The 24,431-nt window shown below is 42.4% G+C and overlaps 1 protein-coding gene across 7 annotated transcripts in view; it reads left to right on the top strand.

Annotated features, from left to right (window-relative positions):
- Positions 1–24,431, top strand: part of CASTOR2 (cytosolic arginine sensor for mTORC1 subunit 2) — a 117,386-nt gene that overhangs the window by 11,677 nt on the left and 81,278 nt on the right. For 2 of the 7 annotated variants that reach the window (XM_085557617.1, XM_085557616.1), the window contains exon 1: positions 2,221–24,430. The exons of 4 other annotated variants lie outside the window; for them this stretch is intronic. Coding sequence is in view for 1 of the 3 variants with exons in the window: in XM_085557613.1 (XP_085413739.1) it covers positions 2,060–2,214 (155 nt within the window). In the remaining 2 variants the exon portion in view is untranslated. One more of the 7 variants, XM_085557613.1, reaches the window with a different exon arrangement.

The raw sequence follows: 24,431 nt of genomic DNA, 5'->3' as shown, positions 1-24,431 counted from the left end.
GAAATTCCACTGTAAGAGTGGTCATATGATGGAGCCTCACTGTAGGGAAGTGTTTTCTCTGTACTCCTCCTATTGGTATCAAGTTACTCCAAGCATTTCTGAGTGGTTCTTACAATTCCTGTACATACAGTCATGCTGTTGGCTTTATGCTTTCTCACATTACCCATCCCAGTGCTGTATTCCAGGGACAGCTGAGGTTTGATCCCAGGACAAGTGCTCTGTGTCTGCATATAGGGAAAGCCTCACATCTGAAGAAGGGTAAGTTTATAAGGCAAGGATTTGCATGGAATCACTGAGGTATCCCCTGGTAGCTCTTATGCTGTGACAGGCCAGAAATACTTCTTGTTTGCACAGGAGTGTGTAATCAGGCCAGAATGATTAATGTAAATGTAAATTTATGTGTTCTGTACCCATTTGAATGGCTTTGTTCATTCAGATGGTGCTTGAATTGTAATTTTAGGCAATGATTTAAATATGAAGTAGTCCTGAAACAATATAGTTGCCTATCGGCTTTTAATGATCTTGTGAAGCACTGTATTTTGAATGGACATCTCATTATAAAGGTGATAACGACCTAACTATTGTTGGCAGGAAAAAAAAAAAAAACCCAAAGTCAGAAATGCTAAATAATATGTGCATGTATAAGTTATATGCTTCATGTAAAATTTGTGTCCGAGATGTCCATGAGCATACATTTGAAATTAATTTTCTTCTATGTTTGTAGAAGCATCAAGGCTTAAAACTGGCACATAATTGGCTGTTAATCCATTTTTTATAGCCTTCTATGGCAAGTTACTGTTGTTTACCTCTTTTTGAGATTTCCTACTACCATAACCATGTGCTTTTCATAGAGATGAGTGGATGGCCACACTACATAAAATCTATCATAAAGATAGGATCTATCTTTAGATGCAGTCTCTATTGGCTGGATAACTTAGAGTGTACTTGGAGCTCATAGCAAAGCGCTTGATGAAATTCCTGTCCCTGATTCAACAGTTTCCATCTCCAGTGTTTTGGAAGTTGCTGTTAACTTGTTGTGTGTGTGTATGTTCCAAGTTCAGGAGAGGAAAAAACTCCAAAACATCAGGCCCCCTACACTTTGAAGCCACCTCATTTTGTTTATGTTTATGGTACAGACTCACAGTTGGAGTAGTGTGGCTATGGGCTGGTTAATTCACAGTTGGGGTGGAAATTACTCACTTGTTAACCTTTCTTTACTCAGGAGAATGAATGGTCAGATGATTAGATCTTGTAGGGAGAAAAACTATTTATTTATATGGGTATAAGGTGTGTGACTAGCAATGGTGTTAACCTTTCTTCAAAACTACAGGGGAGGCTTTATATGTATGTGTTACTAGTATCCCGCTTTGAATATTACATTTTCTCACTTTGTGGTTTTACAGTAATCATTTTTCCCTTTCACTTGGGCTTGAAAAAATTCAGTGACAGAACATTTCCTGGATTCAAAATAGACTGGTACTCTTACTTTTTCCTAGGCCCATTAAATCATACTCCTGTTTATATATTCCTTGCAGGATCAGCACATCAGAAAAGGACAATGACAGAATTTCATGTGTTCCCTAAATGAGCCTTACATAAAACAAAATTTAAAATTAATTAGGACTTACCTTTTAAGCACTTGTCAAATCTTCTCATTGTCAGGTTTTCTTCCCACTTAATGTTCACTGTATATCAAATCAATGTGAGGTGCATGATAATAATTTCAGAATCACCCAAGTCCCATTAAAAAAAAACAAGTGCTTGGGTACCCCAAGGCTCATTGGAAGCCAGCAGGGCTTGGACTCCAAAATAGCTCTTGCTGTTCGAGGAGGAGATGCTTAAGGGCTTTAAAAATTTTGCCTCCTGTTCATACTAGCTGGTAACATTCAGGACAGGAGTAAATTAAAAATGCACCAAAGGGAAGGAAAGGCTTAGTGTGGCTGTTCACGTGGGCAAGAGTGAAGATAGAATTCTGAGAATTACTCTAGAGGGTCAAAAATGGGGATCTCTGTTCTTCTGTCTTTTCATAGCCAGGTGGGCTGCGGGCTGGCTTCACTCCATGTCTCCAGCAGCATCTGGCCTCTGTGCTGCCTCAGCAGTGGTCCCTGCAGTCCAGCATACCCCTGGTCACAGCATGTGCTGGCTGCACCTCTGGGAGCTGGGCAGAAGCTGCTGCCTTGCTTTGCAGAGGGGGAAACTGAGGCACATAGGAAGGTGAGTGCCTTATCCATCTCACTCAGCAGGTCTGCAGTAGCGCCTTGCTCTTGTTTTCCATGTCCTGCATAGTCTTCACCACTAGGACTGCCCCTTTCTAGCAGGACTTGTTTTCAGTCCATGTGTGTATTAGCCACTTTGAAGTCCTTGTCATCCAGCTTCTGCTTTCTTTTGTATTTTTTTTTCCTGATTTTGGTGGGCTCATTAATGGAGGTGTTGTCTGTTGTCTCTCCTTGTGCCTTGAGAGAGCAATGTGAGTTGGAAGATTTCCATACGAGCTTCCAGTGGTAACAGCAGTCTTCCTTAAACTCACAAAGGAAACCACCAGGAATGTACTCATATGTATGTGTGGCTTTTAAATGCTCATAAACACACATAGATATGAACACGTGTACCATATGTCTGTAGCTGTATACATGTGTCATTCCAAAGTCAGAGTTCTCTTGAAATGGAAATTGCCTCATCTAGAAAGTAGAGGTAGCTCCTTCTGACAAATAAAACCACATGTTTTTAGGAGCTGTAATAGTTCTGCTTCAGGACAGAGAATGTCCCTCTTTCATTATCCTTCAGACAACAGCTGCCACAATGAAGCCTGAGTATGAAGAATCCATTTTTCTGTGGCTGTATCCTGGGCTCTGGGAAGACTGCAGTTCAGAACAATAGCAGAATATGGAGCTGCCAGCAGGCAGTCTGAGTGGACAAGTATAATCATGCACCACTCAGCTTTCAAGGAAATTACAGTTAGTGCACTGACTTGCTCATAATAGCGATCCATTGTTTGGCTTAATAACTTATCAGCTCTCCAGGAACCAGCTAGTGATCACTGTCATCATACACTGCTAATCATTCTGTTCTTAAATTATCCCAAGATGAACTAAGGACCCATCACATCACCTATTAACCAGCAAACTGAGTGCACTGTAATTTTTTTTTTTAAGCTAGAAGGAACAATATTGCCTATCTTTTTTCTTCTCTTGTTTTGTCATTATCTTTGTCATATGTAATTGTTCAAGTAGGTTTTTTTTTTTTAAAAAAACTTCTGGTTGAAAGGACATAGTCAAATTGTGTTGGGATATTTTTAGATAGAGAGAATTTATGTTAAATTGTGGGATTTTTTTGTGGCCATTAGTAGGGAACTGAATCTGAAACCTGCTTTTTAAGGAACATTTGTTTTTCATAAAGCATTTTTGGCAGAGGGGTGATTTTTTTTAATAGTGCTTTTCTGTAGTACCTGGATTCCTGTCAATCACTAGTAAGTGTAGCTTGGAAATGTCCCTCTTTGGTAGTGAAGAGTGATTATCCCTTTTAGACAAATGTAGAATTTAGGCACAGGAGGATAGCATTATTTACCCAGAGCCATGCAGGGAGCTGTAGAAGAACAGAAAGGAGAAGAAAGCTTGTTTGAGTCCTGATCCCAGGAGGCCTTATATCATGCTGAATGCATTCTGCCTTCTTACCAGAGGGTTATTTGTGAATTCTGAGCTGCCAGCACTGAAGGAGCTCTGGAGTACTTCTTCTGAAGGAAGAGTGGCCTTAGCTTCATCTGCAGACATTGATAGGAAGGATCCTAGAATGGTGCAAAGTACCAAACCTGTCGAGACACCTTTTTGTGGTTAGGAGTGCACAGACATGCAAGTCATGTGAGCAGATCTCCAACTTGTTCCATGCTTAGGACTGAAATGGTGAGTTTGTGAAAAGGGGAGGGGAAAAGAGATGCATGTGCCCAACTGAAATAGGCCTCCTTGCTGCTGTGAATAGTGCAGGCATCTGTGGCATAGGATCTCCTGCTCTCAGGAATTATGCAGACTGTGGGGTCAGCTGTTTTTATTGGACCAGAACAAGTACACCAGGATTTAAATGAAACCCTGAGCATTTTTGTGGTTTTCTTTAACTTTTGCTTTGTTTTCATCTCTCCTGTTTCTGTCTTGGAAAGACAATTGTATCTCTTGACCAATGATGACTAGGATTAAAATAAGGACCCTTCTACTCCAAGGTTTATTGCCTGGCACATCTGTGTCTCATGAAGTGTCATCTTTCATGTTTTGAGAAGATGCTCTCTGCCTATGACATCTCTGAACCATATGAGAAAACACACCTATTCTTGTCAATTATAGTAACAATCTAGCTCAAATTATATAGGTCTTTGTATTTTGTATTGAAAAATGTAGATCCGACCTTTGTTAATAAACAGAAATGATCAGGTTTTGTTACAAAATTATGATCTCTACAGAGATTAACCTTTGCATGTACTTCAGATACCTCACCTACTTTTGGCAGCAAGAAATGAAAAAAATGCTGAGTAGCTATGTCATGTCCCCAAGGTAAGTTCTGTAATAAGGAAATACTGAAGCTTACAGGTGTGGCTTTCTCTTTTCCATGAAAATATTTCCCACTTCTCTGGGGGTTTATCATCTTTCTTTGAAAACAATTGTTCAGGTTGCAAGTCAGTCCTGTTTTATTGGCTTTGTTTGCTGTAGGGCCAACAATTGGCATTCAGCCCAAACTCCAGGGTTGTACCAGTTCACTGTGTTTTGCACTGTACAAAGTTGAAAAGCATGCCAGACGAAAAAATAGAATTGAATTGGAAAGCCTAAAACCTCCTGTGCCAACCTGTTCTTTAATACAACACAATGGCTGTGCAATGCTTTGCTTTACTGTGTGTTTTCAAATGTCTGACTTGGTAGTTATGCCTGATCAGAGCTTTCTCTTGCAAGAAATATTTCCTTCTTTGCCCTGTCTACAGATATAAGAATGGAAATGTCAATATGATTTTTTTACAAATCTGCTTGGGATGCCCTGATAACCCAGTTCTCTGCATAGCAGAGTCAAGTTTCTCTGTGTTGATGCTGGTGAGTTAGAGCCCAGACTGAAATATTCATGTTAGAGGGAATGTTTCTGTGAAACCCTGTTCTTGCAAATTGGACATCAGTATGCTTGAGGTTTCTGGGAAAATACCCTTCTTTGCTTGGCATACCATGCATTGGGATCCTTGGATAATTCATGCTATATTAAAGCCAGGCCTTGGTTATCTGTGGTGAAATGTCTGAATGCTGAAGTCCAGTACTGAGAGTACAAAACGTCCCATTTGGACCTAGATGAGCAGACTGGAAGCAGCATGGCATTTTGTTGTTGGTTTCTCAGCCTGGGAAAATCAGCAAGTGACAGGATTACTGATGGTTCTTTCCCCACCATCACATTCCAGACTCATATGTATGGTTTCTGCTATTTAACTTTATCAAGGTTCTGCCATTCCTTTGTTCTCCTGGCTAGCTGATGCTTACACTTCTCCCATCTTTTTGCAGGTCCACCATGGTCTGAAGCCATTGTTTGTTGTGAATGTGAAGGTGCTGGTACTTAGTTTGATAGTTCCCTAAGCCTTGCTCTGTTACCTCTTCCTCTTTTATTGCTCCTCTGTGGCTGTGAGATTCTGTTCAATGCTTGTTTGTTAAAGAAAAAAAATCCATGGTGGCTCTGTGACATCATTTCAAAGAACAGCTATTCAGCAGGCTCTTGATGGAGAGGTTTAAGAAGAAATTATTTTGCTCCTTGGGCATGAAAATTCTGATTAAAAGTGTAACTGGCACAGGACCTCCTTTGCTGAGGGAGTCTGGCCAGAGAGGAGTTTTTAGTCCATTTAAGCCATGGGTCTGCACCTTCAGTAGGTTTTTTCATAGATATTTTGTTTACAGCTGCCTGTGCTGCTCAGGGGGATGCTGTGATGTCTCAGAACTGCTCTCAGGCTGCTCAGCAATACTGGACTGCCATGCTGGGAGGGTGAGGATGCAGGGCAGAAAGAGTGCAAGGAGAAAACCTGCATGCAAATTTCGGGTTTGGACTGAGTATTTTTTTTTCATTTTTTTTTCTTTTTTCTTCTTTTTTCTTTTTTTCTTTAAGGAAATATCTTCTCTAGACATCTGTTATTGAAACCCAGGTGAAGAGCTTGATTCCTTCAGTACAGGTGACAATAGGTTGACCTTTTTATACTGCCATTGTTTAGAGCAGGAGAGTCTGAACTTTGCTACTAATCAAATAATTGTGGTAAAATCATCCTGTCATTTTATCTTCACCAAATGTTTTGCCTTATTTTGGAGGCAAGGATTTGATAAAGATTAAATTATTGGATATTGACTACTTTTAGAGCCTCATTTTGTCCTTTTTTCAGGTACCTGTATGGTTGTATTACAGCTGGCAGCAATACAGGCTTAGTGTAATCTGGGCAATACTCTCAGTTGAGGAAGAAGATAACAGGAGCGTGGCCCAATAGTAGATGGTTTCTTGTAGACAGTGAGCAAGCTAAGCCCTAAAACAGGAGAAATCTTTATTCAGTTGCAAGCAGTGGCCACATTGACATTAATGTGTTTGGAAATGACAGACTTTGTACCTATCTGTTGATAGATTCTAGTGTTATTTGCTTTTTCCAGTACACTTGTGTTCAGTTCTTCAAGTAGAAGATGCTGCCCGCTGTTCACACAGCTCTAGAATGAAGCCTCAGTCAAAAATGAAGCTTATTTTACAGAAATCCAGTAAATTACTCTTTAGCTTTTCTTTGGACAGCAGTGATTTGCTTGGAAACCTTGGCGTAATTTCTGCTGTGGAGAAAGCTTGCCTATGATTTAATCTAAAAGATTCCCTTCCCCTTCCTCTCCTGCCATTTATTTACCTCAGCAGAAAATTATTACTTTGATATTGTGTGAGTTGATTCCCATGAAGGTAACGCCCTTCCCCACAGAGTGAGTGCCCTGGCACTGGAGCTTCCCAGGAAATCTGTCAGAACTGCTTCACCTTGGCCTTCATACCTTCACTATGTCTAACATTGCTATTAAACCAGTAGCAAACTTCAGTCCAGGCTTGCATACTGACAGATTTGAAGCAACAAACTGTGTAATGTTACTTTTGGTGTTTTTACCCATGTGTTTGTATGGAGCCTCCTGCTGAAGTGTTCCTGGCCTCCTCAGTCTGCAGATCATGGCTGGGAGTGTGTTTCCTGCTTGATGAATTACAGAAAATCAGTGTCAAATAGTTACATGGCACCAAGCTAGTGAATGTGAGGGCTGCATCCGAAATTGGGAAGTGTCTCTGTGGGAGACTGGCTTCAGTGGAATTATCTGATATTCCATTTAACTGGTTCATTGCTGGCTTTCTCAGAACCCCATAATATCCCTTGGTCATTTTGTTTCAAAATTACCCTGGTTTTCTTGGTTTGAGTAGTTGGTCCTTAAGTAAACTAAGTGCTTAAGGTTTTGGGGATTTTATTTGCTCATTTTCAGATTACAGTTTTGGTTCCTTCACTGGCTGTTTGTCTCTAGCTCGCTGCCTTTTGAAAGAATCTCCAGATTCTGCACTGATGGTTCCTCAATCTGTTGCCACTCATTCCTTGTCTTGTACTTGTTTCAACTTACCATAACTGTTCTGGCTCCCTCAAACCCTGCAGAGCCTTGTTAAGTCAGAGTGTGTGGGAGATGGTTTTATATATTTTTGTTGTTGAGGGAATCTCATTTTGAGTCCTTTATCTTTTATATCTCAGGCATTGGAGATACATGGTTCTTCCCAAAATGTGGTATTTTGAAGAAGTGCTCAGCTGGCTGAAGCCTTTGCTGCTGAAGCACTGAGGGTGTAGCTGAGCAGTCTTCTTGGGGCAGAGGCTGTGCAAGGAGCTGGAATGCAGGCTGAGAGTTTGCAGTATAGGTGGTAGGACTGTGGGCAAGATCAACGCCATGGGAAAACTTACTCCGAAGTCACAGTCTTGACACAGGATTGCTAAATCTGTTTCCAGAAGGTTGAACTATAGAGTGACAAAGCATTTAATATTCTCTCTTTCTCTCTCTCTCCCTCGTGTTCTTCCATGCACACAGACACACAATCATCTTTTTCATTCTTTTTTCTCTTTAGTCTGCAGAAGGCAAATTCCTGCAGCATTCCTGGCATAAGGAAGGAAGCTGATAACACTGGTGTGTAATGCTGAAGCAGGAGCTGAAGCTACAGCTGTTTAATAGTTTCCATCACAGGGCTCTTGCATTTTAGCTGAGAGAAGATTCCTGAGTGAAGCCTTGCAAGGGCACTGTGTCCTCTTGCTGCATCCAAGTCCAGTTGTGTGCTGAGTGCCCTCTTTGGGAGAAGGCAGGGGTTGTGTAGTGACTACAGCACCAGGAACCAGGATTCCTGGCTTCTATTCTTAGCTCAGCAACCAATTTGTTGTAAAGCCTTTGGCAAATCATTCAGGCCTAATCCTGCACATACAGCAGCCCCCAACAAAGTCCTTTCTGTTTTTCACTGGGGACAGAGGATCAGCTTCTTAACTTCTCCTTTTCTCGCAGTCCAGAGGACTGGTGAATTGAAAAATATGCAAGAAAGTGTGATAATTTATTCATGTTTATGAACCAGTGATGTGGGCATCACTGTGTGATGTGTGTGATCTTGCATCCATAAAGGGAGATTGACTGATTGCTGTTATCAGCTGGATCTCTGGAGCACAGGATTTTTGGCCTCTCTCATCACAATACAATTTTACATGATTATACAGGATAATGCTGGAAATGCCTCTGCACTGTCCAGATGGCAGGGTCAATGTAGCGTGGACCTTGCTCAATTGCTTTGTGTGCCAGGATAAGTGCTGCTGCTTTTCTCTCTTTACACTACTGGCACAGCTAGGAATTGAGGAATTCTACAACTGTTGATAAATTCTGTGAGATGGAAATTAATACCTGCTTTTATTGACCTTAAATTAATTTACCATCCTTTTGTAAAGGCAAATGGCAGTGCTCATTTTTCTGTGGTACTTTCGCTTCAAAATAATCTGAGCTGCAATCTGAAAATGAAATGCTGTAAAAAAAAAAATCCAGGCTAGGAGTTAATTTCAGGAGTACCTTGTAAGATAAAAGGGCATAACAAAAAGGCACTTTAATCTGCAGCCTCCTTGCCTTTACATCTGGCTGTGCTGTATTTTGTAGTATGTGTGGTTGTGGTATCTGCTGAGTGCAGCATCTTGCTCTGCTGATTTGTGTAAGGCTTTATTTGCCTGCTGCAGGGACAGAGGTGGATTAATCTATGGTGCTGTCGGCAGAAATCCGTTAGTAGGCTTTTGAGGGGAAATCAGCTTGAAGAAAACACAACTTGATTTTTGTGTCAGTTGAATTTTCAATAATATTGCAGAAAGTCTGGTCTCTTTGTAAGCTTCGTTCTGAAAACACAGAGCCTGGTAGGGGATTTTTTAGGTAAGTGATGTTTTAGTGTAGTGCTCTTGCCTGTGAAGGAATGGGGCTGTCCCAGAGCTCACAGATAATTGACGAATAGGGCTTAAAAGTAGGCATGCCTTGCTGAATAAATTATATAGTTAAAATAAGAGACAGAAGAGCAGGACTATTACCTTCTGTGCCACTTGGGCTGGGACAACATTCTCCTTTCCTCTCTCCTCAGTGAATGCAAATAATAGCCTGTCTCCCACAGAAAGTCATTTCTGGGAGCTGCAGGGACAGTGGTGTGAAGAGCACAGGTAGCCCATAGTCAGAAGCTTCCAGTTTGTTGGGAGCTACATGCCTGTGCCTTTAAATATACATATCAATTTGCTGGTGTCTCCCCAGCTTTACAGTTTTCCTATTGTCTCTGTCTGCATTTGATGCAGTAGACTGGAGCTGCCACCAGTGCTGGTGGCTTCTGGTCCTCATGGAACTTCACCCAGGGATGTACCTGCTAGTGCCCATGTCCCACCCCAGGGCTGAGCTCTCTGAGATTGATGCACTGGGGCTGGGTCTGTGCCCCCCAAATGATGATGATGATAACAACAATACCATCTATTACACTGTTTTGGGCTGTCACTGCATGGTTGTGATTTGGAGCCCTTGTTCAGCAGTCTCCTGTACTTAAAAGAGATTCTCCTCATATTGTTCTAATGCTTATCCAAATGTATTTCCTCTTCCTAAAAGTATAGGAGTCTCTTGCTTTCCTGTCTGCTCTCTCCCTCTCAGTTGCTAGAGCCCTCCTGCCTTGAAGTGGAGGGCTGTCCAAAGGAACTTTTTTGCTGCAGTTCTGCCTGAGGGCAAGACATGGGAAGTTTTGGGGTAAGTTGGCCGATTTGCTTCTCTTGGGTGGACTTGAATTAATTGTGAGCTTTCAGTTTTCATCCCACCTCCTTGGTAGAGAAGGTGACAGCCCTGTGTGCTTCTCACCACGAAAGAGCAGGAAGGCTCATCCCCAACAAAACTGGCAGGAAAGGGGCCAGGAAAAAACTTCTGCTCTGCTTCTCCAAGTACTGCACTAGACTAGCATCTCAAGATGACATCCCAGTGTTGACTAAGTTGTGCACTGGCTGCCTTTAGTACTTTATTAAAATACTGATGGAGGCTCTTTGACTCCTTTCTACACTGCTACTTTTTTTCCATTAGTTTTACTAAGGTTCCAGCCATAAAGCAATTTTTTGGTCATTTTGTGTTAATCTCCGTCTGTTGACACCTAGAGCATTGTGTGATTTAGGGCTTTGTTTTCAGCCATGATATGAAGGCTAATTACTTCCTTCTGGCATCCTCTCAGTAAGAAAGCATAGGACTTAATCTTTCAAAAAGAGAAAAGCAAGGAAAAAACTTTAAATGCCTAGAAGTGTTTGGTAAGTCCCTAGATTTGAATTTCTTCTTCATTGTGTAATGACAATAAAACATGAGGAGCTAAGTTCTAAATTCCATAGCTCTGTCTGTGTGGACACAATTTTCTATTTGGTTGCTTGTCTTCACTGGGTATAATTTTGCACTTACAATTTAACCTGTGCCTCAGGATGTTCAGTAATGAGGGGTATGGTATGGATATTTATTGTTTATATTAAAGGATGTATTTGTCTTGTTTCAGCCTTGTGACTTGCTTTGATTATCTATTATCTTCTAGATAATTAAACTGTATATTTTCTCCCTCTTTCGTCATATTCTCTCTTGCCTTAATTTGGTAAGAGAGGGAGAAACTACATCAGGAAACTTTGGAGCACTAGTAGATTTTTTCAGTGGAAAAGTGTGTGATAGTGTTTCACAGAGTTTCCAACCTAAAGGCAGGCTGCTGTGCAGTATGGGGATAAAAAGGTTATTGATCCTCATCAAGTGCCACTTTAATACAACCAATAGAACATCAGCTCTTGAGTTCACTCATGTAACAGAAGACTGACAAAGCTAAAAGGAATAATATTTCACTTCTGATTAAAGCAGTTGTTGTTAAACTTTGATATAAAATTTCTTCATGGTTTAGGCAGTAAGGATTGGAGCCCTGCATTAGAAAATGCAGTACTGCACAATGCACTGTAAATCCCAGATAGTTTGGGAATGTCTCTCTGTAACCAACAGTCTTGATGGGAAGGTATCCTTTTATAAAAACTGGCTGTTTGTTAGATGGTTGGTTTTGCTCAAAGGTCAGCATGGGATGTTCCCAACATCACCAGTTCATCAGGCTGCCTTAGGCCATGCAAAACTTCCGGCACATTAGTCACTCCATTTAAATGTTATTAGCTAGGTATATGGTTAAGTAACTTGGTAAATTGGGAGTGCAAGTTGTCAGTAGGGACTGGGGAAGTGTTCCCCAAGTCTCTCATCAGGCCATGACCCCTCTGGCAGGAGAAACGTCAGGTGATTCCTTTGAAGATGGTTATGTGGGATTCAAAGGCAATAAACCCATCAAACTTATTTTATAAGCAATTAAGCTCTGTAGAGCATCATAAAGAATAGCTTTTTGTCCCTGGGATCACCACAAAGCTGCCTCAGGCCAGTTTGTATAGTGCAGGATGTGGGAATGAAGTACTGTTTTGCTTAAATGCTCACAAATAACATAACAGAAATTCAAATGAATTTTAAATCTCTCCTACAGAGTGTGAAATTGTGGCTGTCTGAACCATTCTAAATACTTGAAATAGAGGAATTACAATTCCATAAATGTTTTAGAGAGATCTTAACTTTTTGAAAGTGCTTATGATATTCCTCAAGCCTTTTTTTGACAAGATACATAAAGAATATATTAAAAAACAATAATGCCGTGTGCCTACAAGCTTTGTACCAAGGGAGATTTTACAGCCTGCACACACCTGTGGCTATTTTTCATGCATTAAAAAAATACAAAATAAGCATTTTTCACTCAGATCAAGTATATATGTATTGTCCAAAAATTCAATTAATGATGTAGACATTAAAAAAAAAAGAGCTATTCTTATTTATGTTCCAATGTAAGCTTCTTCAACCACACAGCCATTGTGTTTATTTTGCTTTTTCTGTTCAAGTGCCTAACATACATATCCTTGGGCTTCATATGATTATTTCTGTAACCTTTAAGAAAGGATCAGTGACTGCTTTAAGAAAGGATCAGTGACTGTAAAAGAAATCAGCAGTCCTGAATTTTATTGCAAGTAGAATCACAAACAGTGTCATGACAGTCATAAGTTGGAAATGTAAAGAAAAGATACAGAAATTACTGGCTTTTAAAGCCTGATGAGTGTCGAACTGTATCTTCAGCTGAACAGTAGGATGAGATCTGACTTAGTGATTGAGCCTGTTTAGGGTTCTCAGAGACTCTCGGGCAAGGTTTTGGGTGCACAAGTGTAATTGCATAGTGTCACTTGTGTTGGAGACAGCGCTGAAGTGTGGGCTTGTGCTGAGGGATCTGTTCTGCTCTGAAGTTTATCCATGTAAAAGCTGGTTTGTACTTTTAAAAAGAAAGGTGCAATAAGAAAAAGCAGTGCAGCACAACACAGACAAGTGCTGATGGCATCTGCTCAACAGTCAGAGCCTTGCCAGATGGGGCCAGATGGAAAAAATGTGATGGAGTGGCCTGGTTGGAGTTACTTGTCCAGTGCTGCACAATGGCCAGGCACAGTCAGAGAAAACCCTGCTCAGGGACCTCTCATGGCTGGCCAGCTGTTTTAGAAGTGCTGTTACCACAACCTCTGAATAGAAATAGTTGTCAAAGGAACAGCAGCATTTCATGAAGAGTGGTTAAGCTGCAGAACACGTGCATGAGGTAGGTGTTGGCTGGACATTCCATTTTCAGCACTGACATACCCAAATAGCCAAAATCCCATGAGGCTGGGCCCTAAGAAACAGGAAGACTGGTTTTAGAAAGTAAGTTTTTCTGTGCTTAGTATCCAGGCTTTAGATTTGTCTGCAAACAAGCCTAAGCCTATTTATTTATTTCATTAGTTTTGTCTTGTGTAATCTTGTTATTTGAGATAGAGATTTGGAGAAAATATAATTGCTTTGTTAACCATGTTGCAATGAGTGATAGTTCAGAGTTATGCAGAAAGCTAAATAAGGGAGAGGTTTGCCTCAAAGCTACAGTACCTCAGAGTTCCTGATCTTTCTAGCTCTATGAAAATCACTCATTTGAATGCCATTCCATGCCTTTGCAGAAAAAAGTTCTTCCTTTTCTCAAGCTCCTTCCTATTGCTTTCTCCACTGCCCAAAAAATTTTGATTTTTGTGGTGATCCCAGGGGCTAAAAGTCCTTGGTTTTCAACATTGGATATTTAAAAAATAGGTACAGAGAGCAGTTCCCTTTTCTCAAAAATTGACAGTTGTCAACATGCCCTCTGAGGAGTCAGATCCTATGCAATGAATTGGGAGCCCTGTGACAAAGAGCTGGGCTGCTCATTTAATTACTACAGTATATAATCAACTTCCTGTTTTGAGGAGTATCTCATTGGCTTGTAAGAGATCTTTGCAGATCACTTGCACTTGTGGGGTTTTGGGGGTTCGTTAGGGGTTGTTAGTTTGTTTTTGTTTTGTTTGGTGGGGGTTTTGTGTGTCTTTCTGATTTTGGTTTTTGTTTGTTTTTGTACCACATTGAAGTGTGCTAAGGAACTTCAGGCCTGATTTGGGAGAGATGGTCCCAGCCCTAAAGTGCTTGTGCAGATCACTAAGACCTGTTCTTAGCAGTTTTGATGAGGAGACACAATGTTCGTGGAAACTGCCTTTCCAAATTACATTTATTTCCTAAAAAGTGTATTTGGAATGTTTTTATGATGTGGTGTGCTGGAATTGACTGGGATATGATTAATTTTCTTCACAGCAGCTGGTACAGGACCCTTGTTTGGATTCCTGCTGGAAACAGTGATGATAACTCAAGGATGTTTTCATTACATCTGAGCAGTGTTTGTACAGAGCCAAGGTTTTTTCTGCTTTTCACCCCACCAGTGAGGATGCTGGGGGTGCACAAGGAATTGAGGAGGACACAGGTGACCCCAGGGCCATCCCAGAGGGTATGGTGTCATGCTCAGCATACAGAGCAGGGGGAAGAAAGGAGGGATGGACATTCAGAGTGATGGCATTTGCTTTTCCAAATCACCTCTACACAAAATAGAACCCTGCTGTCCTGGGCATGCCCAAACATTTGCCTGAGATGGGAAGTGGGAATGAATTTCTTGGTTTGCTTTATTTTCTTGTCCATGTGGCTTTTGCTTTCATTATTAAACTGTCTTCATCTCAGCACACCAGTTTTGCCTTTTACCCTTCCAGTTCCCATCCCACTGTGGGGGAAGGAAGCAAGCAGCTGTATGGGGCTGAGTTGCTCTCCAGGGTTAAACCATGAAATATGGGTGGATTTTGATGAAAAAATTGTTAATCCTCAAGCTTGTTTTGAATTTTCACTTGTTAGCTTATGCAAACAGTCCAGTTCAGACAGAGGACTAAAATCATCATGTCCCTTTACATTGCTGAACTGAAATAAAAAAAAAAAAAGCTTAAAGAGCCTTTTCATGTGCAATAATTTCTTGATTGTTAGCGTCTCAAGTCAGTTAAGTCCCCAGCTCCTGACACAAGCACTTTTGACTTCTGGGTTTGTTGGAAAAGCTCCACTTTGGGTCCAGGCAGCACTGTGAGTGCAGGCAGAGACATGCACCCAGTGATTCTGGGCAGGGAAGCTCTATTCTATACTTCTGCAACTTCCCCAGGGCTGTGTTAGCTCCTGCAGCAGCACAAGTATGAAGCTGGAAAAAACTGCAGATGAACATCTAGCAGTGGTTAAATTCAACAAAACTGCAGGAAATACCCTGGCACATGAGTTTTAGCAGATTTAATTTCTTTTTTTTGTTTCCTATGAAGCGCTTCCCAGGGCGTGTTGCATACAAAGTTGTATCAGACAAATCTCTTGAGCTTTCAGCGTTTTCGTGGAACTCTGTTTTCAGCTTTCAGCAAGTTTTCTTAGTCTCTGGGGTAAGAAGTGAGGCTAACACTGGAATGTCCTTGCCCATCCTGTGGTGTGATCACTCTGCACTTGCAGCATCAGCCACCTGGCTCCATCCCAAGTGTTACTCTTGTGAGCTTATATTTGGGGATGAGGATGAGCTTTGCAAGGCCCTGAGAAGGTGAGAAGGTCCCTCAAGCATTGCTGCATCAGAAGAGGGCTGGGTGTAAGGTGCCTGCCTGCCACCTCTGCCTCCAGAAGCTCAGCTCTCTGCTGCCAAGTGATCTGCTCCAAGGGACTGCTGAGTCTGTGTGTTCAGCCTTTGCTGTGATGCCTGTGCTGTTCTGTGGCCTTGATTCTGGGGATTTGTGGAACTTGTTGGTTCTTTTATTTTTATTCACCATTTCAGATCAGAAGAGTTTTGACACCTCCAGATCTTTCACAAAAAGACAGGTTTTTACCCATAAATTAAACCAACTCTGCAAAATATTTCTCACCAAGGAATTTGGTGCCTCCTACAGTGAATCCAGTTTCTTTGATGAGGTTTTCAAAGGACTGAGATCAGTGTGAGCCCTTACTGGTCATGTCTGCAGTTAGGCAGCCTGTCCTCCCTGTCCTCTGAAAGTGGAAAACCTGGTGGGAAACTCTCTTGTTACCAAGTAGAGCTAATCATTAATTAGCAGGGGATGAAGTACACCAAACAATCTGCTATGCCAGATGGATGCTTCAATGTTAATTTATGTTCTCAAAATAACTGGACATAGGCTCTGCACCATGGCCTAAATCTTCTTTTTGTTGAATTCAGTGGTAAAAATGATGTTGGTTTTAGTGATCCAAGTGCATATTTCTTTGAGAAAAATGTATTTTGGCATCAAACTGTAACACTAGAAGTGAAATTAATAAAAGCTGTCCAGAGCAATGGCCTTTACCTCCTTACACAGGGGCACATTGGTGAGAAAATGCTTTGTTTTTATCTCCCTAGAGCATTTCTATTATATGAATGCCAAGAAATGAGTAATTTGGTTTGGTTTTGGTTTTTCTGTTTTGTTACGAGGAATAACTTCTTAGGTGTCTTCTTAAGAGAGTTGGAACTAAAGCCTAGTCTTGGAAAAGTCAAGCTGTATGTTGCTTTCTCTTTGAAAGCCTCGTGAAGGAGACCAAAAGAAAAAAGCAGTTAAGTTAAAAGAAGTCGTGAGCCACAGAGCTCACTGACAATCTGCATTCAGGCTTCAGTGGATACTGAAGGCTGTTCCTGCTGGCTGGAGGGAGAATGTGTCCCACCCTCCTTGTGTTGCAGGGAGAGCTTGCAAGTGAGAGTTTGAGGGAGCTCTGGATTCTATCAGTAGTTCATCCACATTTTGTAAAAGGCAGTGGATTTGTTCTGTCATGCTCATGCAAGGAGCCAGATATTTACTAACGGTATTATTTGTAAAGCTAGAGAAGAGACAGGCCCTGGAGGATGGAAGAAATTTGAATTTTTCTGCTTTTTCATTGAAATTCAAAATATTGATGATACATCTTACCAGTTTTTAACAAGAAGAATAAGCATTCTACAGTGACCTTTAGCTGTGTCCAGATGAATTTGATAGTTATTTACAGGCTAAATTGTATTATCAAAAAACCAATTCAAATCCCTATTAATATCCTTTAAAAATAAAGCACTATGTGGTATGCACAGTCTGACCTCACAAGCTTCAATTCTATTTTTAGGATTTAACCAAAACATTCAATTACTTCTACCTTTGTGATACTGTGAGGATTGTTTTTAATTAAATGAAGTGTTTTAACATGCTCTAATTGGTTTTTTAGCAAATGTGTCTAGCACTTGATAGAGAGGGACTGGTTCTGGAAACAAGAAAATGTTGTGTTGCCTCATTTATCTGAGAGTTGGGTAAATATTCCTTGAGGATCAGGGAGGGAGAAGTTATTGATGACTTCTGTCTTACTACAGCCATGTGCAAATCCCAGAACACTTGTGTGTGAAGTGCAGGGAGGAGATGATGTGTACAGGTCAAATGGTCTGATCCTCACTTGTGCTGTAGGAGCAGCTTATTCCCACAGTGAACAGTGCAGAAAGCAGAGGCTGAGTCTGAGCAAGGGTTGACCTTGGCTGACACAAAGTACTCATCTAGCTGCTCTATAGCTCACCTTCCCAGCTGGACAGGGGAGAGAAAATAAGGTGCAAACCAACTCATAGTTGTGATAAGGCAGTTTACTAAAGCAAAAGTTTGTACATGCACAAGCAAAGAGTAAAATCAGTTTTATTCTCTACTTTGCATCAGCAAGCACTTTCTGGCCCCTTCTGGGGAAGGAGGCCTTCAGCACACATGGTGGTAGCTTGGAAAGACAAACATCTTAAATAATGAATGCCCCCCCACTTCGTCCTCCTTTTCTTAGCTTTTGTATCTGAGCTAATGTTGTGTGGTCTGGAATATCCCTTTGGTTGATTTGGGACAGCTGGCCTGCTCGTGTCACCCCCCTGCCCCAGGATCTTGCCCAGCCACAGCCCCTTGTTGAGGGGGACTGTTGAGGAGACAGCCCTGATGCTGTGCTCAGCAGCAGCCAAAACCCTGCTGTGCCATCCACACCTGGCCACCTCCCAGTGCAGACACAGCACTGCGAGGGCTGCTGTGGGAAAATGAGCTCCATCTCAGCCAGACCTAATACAGCCAGTTCAACTCATTCTTACTCCCTGATGTACTCTCAGCCCACTTTTGAGGTTATACTGAAGCTTAAATATACATTTCCCTGAAAAAAATATGCCATAAATAACAAACTATTTCTTCAGCAAAACATCACAAAAAATTCTGTGCTTTTTAAAACAATGGATGAACTTAAGGGGTGTCAAAGCTACTGCAGAGCAGCCTGTGCTTGACTCTTGCTGCCAGGCTTGTGCAGTGTGGCATGGCCCAGGAGGGGGGCATGGGCCATAGAGTGACCGAGCTCCCTTCAAGGGATGTGTTCCAATGTAAGGGAGTCAGAGCAGAGAACAGTGCTCAGCCCTTTCCCTACCACAATACATGTGACCCAGAGTGTGGGGAAGAAACCTGGATTTTCATAGTGTGGTGTAGCTTTCAGGAGGCTTGGAAGGAGGATCCTTGGTTCTTCCAGTAGGCTTGCTGTTAGTGTAGAGGATGGAGCAATACTGTCATGGTTTAGGAATGGTATTTCCCAATTTAGTGCTCCCACTGAGACTTTCAAACCATGCTCTCAATGGATCACTCATGCCCTTCTTATTCCCTTAGATGTAATTGAGAGAAGAATTGGAGGCATGAAAGGTAAAATCACAGGTTCAAACAATTTACTGGAAACAGCAACAAGATAAGGAAATGAACAGTAACAGACACAATACTAGTGACAGAGGGTACAACAGAGGCAAATGATTCACGTGGAAAAGCCCCAACAGCAGATTCCTCTGCCACAAGACTCCCCTCCCCCTGGCCCTTGGCAATGACATGGGACGGTATAGAATAACCTCCAGAATAACCTGGAGTCCTGGCCATGCCCCCTCCTGGCTGCGGCAAAAATTGACCCTATCCTGGCCAGAACCAGGACAAACTGTCTGAAGAGAAGCTTAATCCAAGGATGTGAAGCTGTTGGAAAAAGGAGGCTACACAGCAACAGACGAAAGTGTGACAAAATCTGGGAAAATGAGACATGTTCACTTAATCTTGCAGCTGTAATGGGATTTCCTTCCCCTTCAGAGTAAGCATTAAGATTTGCAGAGAGCATGAAGGTCTGGGCCAGAGCTGAGCCATAGCTAGGCAGTTTGGTACTGAAATCAACTCCTTCAGTTATTAAAAAATTAGAGTTGGCTTTAGGTTAATCCTACCCCTCATCTCTTGCTTGCTGCAGGATTTTCCTGCTCTCCTGCTTCCTACTGGCTTTTAATCTGTCTCCCAGTCTGGTTGGTAGTAAGGTGTAGGGCTGAGATGTGACCACTGTTCTTGCATCCCATGCACCTCAACAGACTGAGAGGGAACTGCCGAAATACAGGATGAGGTTTCCAAAAGGGATGCCTTCAATTATCTGTATTACAGGCACCATTTCAGGGAAGGAGAAGAAGTTTGTGATCAAGAATTTTCTGTGGTGGCCTGCTCCTATTTTGCTTGCAAGTGGGAAATCTACCCTTATTTGACAATGCTGCATTCAAAGGCTACTGAGTATGATCCCTCTCCCTCCATATGAGCCAAAGACATTTAAGCAGCGTATATAACTAGATAGTGTCTTAAATTTATGGTTAGTAGCTCCCAAAAACTCCAAAAAAGTTGAAGGAAGCTTGTTTATGATTTGTTTTGCAGGGTAGGCTGAAGGATAGGCAAGTGTCCTGGTTTAGGGCAAATTTGGGAGGAAACTTCCAAAGGGATCCTTCTAGAAAAACAGATTCAAGCAGCCCCTCCCCCAGCTGGTTTGGAAAAATATTTCCGTGGAGAAAAGTGGAAAAAACTGTTTATTTAACAAGCAAAATATTCACAAGCATAAAAAATGAACAATATTAAACAATAAAACCTCTAGTTGTTCTGAAAAGATGGAAAATTCCGAAAGTTCTTGCTGTGGGGAGTAGCTCAGCTTGCTCAGCCTCTTATCAGTCCCTCCTGCACTGGAAAATGCCATGTCCCAGCCCCAGGTGTGAGCTCCCAGTGTTCTTCTAGATTTTCAGTCCAGAGCAGGGTTAAACAGTTCCAAGAAAAAGAAGAACCACAGTCCAGGGAACTTCACTGCCACAGCTAGCTCAAAAAAAAAAAAACTGATTAAAAAGTAAAGGAGAGCTCTGTCCTGCTGTCTGTCCATGCTGCAGACAGCACAGTCCAGGAAGAGGAATGCAGGGGAGCAAGTGCAGTTTCTGAAAACAAACTGTGTGCTTCTTGTCCCTCCCTTCCCTCTCAGAACCAGTCTTAAAGGTGCAGAACTTAATTGCCAGCATAAACAGAATAGGGGATAGAAGCATCATAAAGTCACCCTAGGACAGTGAGAGATGTTGACATTAATATTTTGAGAGGATGGTTAGAGCTGGTGTTTATAGCTACCTAGTGCCAACTTGATAAAAAATGTATAAGATTTCCAGGAGTATCAGGAAAGCCAGGGTAATGTTGGGAGAGGGAAAGGAAGCCAGCTGCTTTTTTATAGATTAATTTGCAAGAAAACTTGAGTTACTGTGCTGTTGTATTTGTTACTGGGGCCAGTGGGGTGGTGTGAAGTGTAAGCAGACAGATGCATTGCAGGTGACAGCTGGAAGTCTGACTGAGTGACATCTAGATAATATTAAGAAGTGATCCCATCCCTTTGCTGTGGTGTTATGTTATCTGTTTCCCAGACCAAGCAGTCTGTAGCAGTTATGTTTAGTGCACAGTCCTTCAAAGGAGCATGCAGCCTTCTGATCTGCTGCACTGCAGGGCCTGCAGACTGCAGGCATGGAGTCACAGAGTGGTTCATGGTGTTCCTATCAGAGTGTATTAGAGTGCAGCTTTTGGGAGTGCCCCAGTAAAAACAAATACAGTATCATTAAGTATCTATGGGTGGGGGAGTGAGAATTACATGGTTCAGTCACAACACAGGTAGGAAAAATTGCTCTCTTTATGTGTCTTCTCTGTGGCTCAGCTGGGATTTATTGTCATAACTAAATAATTTTGTACCGAAAAGTAGCCATTTTCTCCCACTGTAGCTTTAAATACTGATTTGGAGGTGGAAAGGCAGCACTGAGATGCCTGTGGCTCTGTCATGCCCATGATTTCTTTCAGCACAGGAGGCAGAGTGCCTGGCATAGTCTGGAGTGCAGCGACCCCTCTGCTCCCAGCAGCAGCCTGGGGGTGACTCCAGATTCTGCTGCTGCTCTCCACCAGCAAAAAGTGAGACACTTCCAGCATTCCCTGGGGTGGGAACTTGTACTCCTGTTTTCCCTCTTTTTAAATTTTTACTTCTACAGTAGACCATGTGGAAACAAACTTAGTGGAAACAAACCTGTGAGAGGTTGGAGGTGTCTGTGTAGCCTTCCTGGAGCGAGCAGCCGCCTTGGCACAAGGAACTTGTCTGGGCTGAATGGAGAAATGGTGGTGGCAACAGCTGGGCTTTGTCTTTGGGCTATAAACAAGGACTTGCAAGTAGATTGTAAAGGGAGGCTTGGGTTAGTCTTTGAGCCAAGCCTTGGTTTCTGCAGTTTAGTTTCAGTACTGCCACAGCTGCATCACAGACTTTAAGAGCAACAGCCCTTCTTTAGGCAATGAAAATCTTCTTGAAGCCAAGTAGTGGTATTTTTGCCTTAATTTCTCTGACTCCTTTTCCTGTCCACAAAGCAGGATAAATGTGCTTCTATCTTTACCCTTTCCTGCTGAGGCTGTCTAGGTAAGAAGTTTGCTAGTGGTACAGTCATGGCTTTGTATACATGAGGGGCACTTCTCCCAATTTGCCAGGTTGTAATCCTCCAGCCTTAGAGCCAACAGCAAGCCAAGCAGGCAGCTGCCTTCAGGACAGGGTTCTTGCAATGTTGCTGACGTCCCTGGTTGGTTATATTTATTTGTGTGTTTTCCCCTTGTTTCTAATTATGCTGATATTTACTGCTCGGCAGCTGTAGTCTGAGGAGGAGAGTGGTAAGTGCTGGCTCTGCAGCTGACACCCGCCTGGTGCCTTGGCTGAGTGTCAGCAAAGGCCTGTTGCCAGCTGGGGTAGAGCTGTGCGGCCTTGGCCTTCAGCTTCACTTGACCAAAAGCTTGTAGGTTGTTTGGAGTTACCCACTAGATAACACCCTGAAACTGCACCAAAAAAAAAAAAAAGTGGCATAGTGAAAAGCCCCCCACAAATGAATGCATGGGCAGTTCTGGGTAGGTGATACTGTCCTGACTCCTGGTCCCAAATTGCCTGTTTTGTAGTTTTCTCACATCTGTTTCTGAGGAATTCTGGATGTGCTGGTTTCATAGGAACCTGCAGGTGCCCAGTGTGAGAGAGCATCAGAAAATGGTCTTGAGAAATTTTCTTGTCCAGAATCCTTCATCCTCCATCCCCTGAGACCCAGCTCCAGTGTGATACTGGCACTAAAAAAGACCTGGACTCAGTGATGAAATTATCTTCTGGACCTTAGGCTATAAATTTCAGAAATCTTTTAAAAATTTATTACTCTTTTGATTCTGCAGTTAAGCCTGCTTTGTTTTCTAAATTAAAAAAAAAAAAAAAAAAAAAAAAAAAGAAGTGTAAAGACTGTGTTTCCACAGGTTACTTTCCCAATTCAGGAGCTCTTGAATTTACTTGATAGCTGCTTCCCATTTCCATTTGCAGTGGTGGGAGTGCAGTATCATGATTAGGAGCATTGTATTCTATGGAACAGATATGTGAGTGAAGGGGTAGGATGTCTTGAGTTGAGCTTAAATGTGGCATCTAGGATAATGTTAAACCTTTCTCTGATCTGGTCTCTGGAAGTAGGTTTTACACCTGTTTTCATGTGGGAAGATGAAAGTGATGAGGTTAAGGACCATTATCACCTGTTTGCTTCAGGGAGATGAGAAGATCTGTTGTAAAATCTGCTTGCAGACAGTGCATGTGCTGAATTGCTGAGTGCCAGGCAGCCATGGGAAGCAGGCTGCTGAAAGGCTGCACGGTGCTGCATTGTTGTTGGGGAAGGGGGTGGGAGGATGAGGTGTCTGCATTTGGAGCCCCATTTTCCCCTGGCAACAACAGACACAAATTATTTCCTGCTCTGGTGATTGCAGTGTATTTGCCAGCACAGAGCTTTGTACTGAAATCTTTGGGCTGGCATGCAGTAATTGGTCGGTTTTTAATTTCTTTCCTTTTTTAAAACGGTACTTCAAATGGTGCAGCTTTGCCATGGGGTTATTATTACATAAGCCATAGAAATGTACTTCAATAACCAGTCAAATTACTTTGTTTTTTCCAGTAGTTTAAGCTTGCCATTTTTTAAGTTGTTGAATGAATAGAATTGAAATTCATTGGGGATTTTAATTTCATCAAGCCCTCTATAGCTTCATGCTTTTGCTGTGTCTGTGTGCACTTGGGTTGCTTGTAAATGGCTCATTCACTTTCATAAAGGAATTAGCATGACTAGCTGTGTAAGGAGCCAATCCTCAATCCCTGCCCCATGCTGCTCAGCATGCCCAGGTTTATTGATATAAATATCTGCAGAAGTGGCCTCTAAGTATTTCAGTTGGTAGAAAAGTTTTATATTTGTATTAATTTTACTGCAGTCCTTTATTCTACTTTTGAACACAAACAGACTACCTGAGGTCTAGTATAGTACAGAAGGTTTTAATGACTGCTCTGGGGATGCTCCTGCCACGCTGACTGTTGCTGGGAGGTGGCTGCTGCCTTGCAGCCCTGTCAGGCTTTATGGTCAGCAAGAAACTCATTTGCTTTTTCTCGCTTCAGGAGTTTTCAGCTCTGCAGGCTTGCCTGCTGGTTCTGTAGGTGTCAGCTTGATCTGGGGTTTGCCCCCAGCTTAGTGTGGAGGGCTTAGCCAAAAAACAGTGCTTTGCAAGGCAGAGTCCTCTGCAAGCAGCACTTGGTCCCCTGCTACATCCCCCTTTCCTGCACAGCCCTGGGTTCCTCTCCATGTGTGCCACAAGACCCTGCACTGTGTCCCCCTGTCAGCCCCTGTGATTTACCTTCCTTCCTAACATGTAACTTGTGATGATGCTTTCTGGCACTCTGAAACTGAGAGGGAGGAGTCAGGGGACTTGGACTTCTTAGATGTGGCAGGCCTCCTCCACGGGGATTTCTATAACCAGCAAATCCGGGGAGGAGTTAAAGCCCTGCTTGTCTGATCTGAAGACATGAACTAGCAGGAACCTTCTCCACCAGCTCCTGCTCTGCAGAAAACGCTGCCTCGACATTACGGCCTGAACGGAGATCTGCTGGCTGTCCCCGAGTGGCTGTCCTGGATTTTGGGTGCTGGCTCTGGTGCTGTGCAGGACCTTGGGGTGCTCCCTGTGCGTGCTGCCTCGTCTGCCGCACTCACTGGCGCTCGCCGCCATCCCCATGGAAACGCAGCCACTCTTTTTTCTGTGCATGAGAGTGCCTAACCTGGATTTTCATGCTTTTGGCAGTCTTGTTCCTTAAACCAGTGACTTTAGCTGTGAAAGG

This window comes from Lonchura striata, chromosome 19 (assembly GCF_050655825.1).
Source record: "Lonchura striata isolate lonStrDom1 chromosome 19, ASM5065582v1, whole genome shotgun sequence".
Taxonomy (NCBI): Eukaryota; Metazoa; Chordata; class Aves; order Passeriformes; family Estrildidae; genus Lonchura; species Lonchura striata.
Note: the sequence above shows the minus strand (reverse complement) of the source record. Positions and strands in the feature narration are given on the sequence as shown.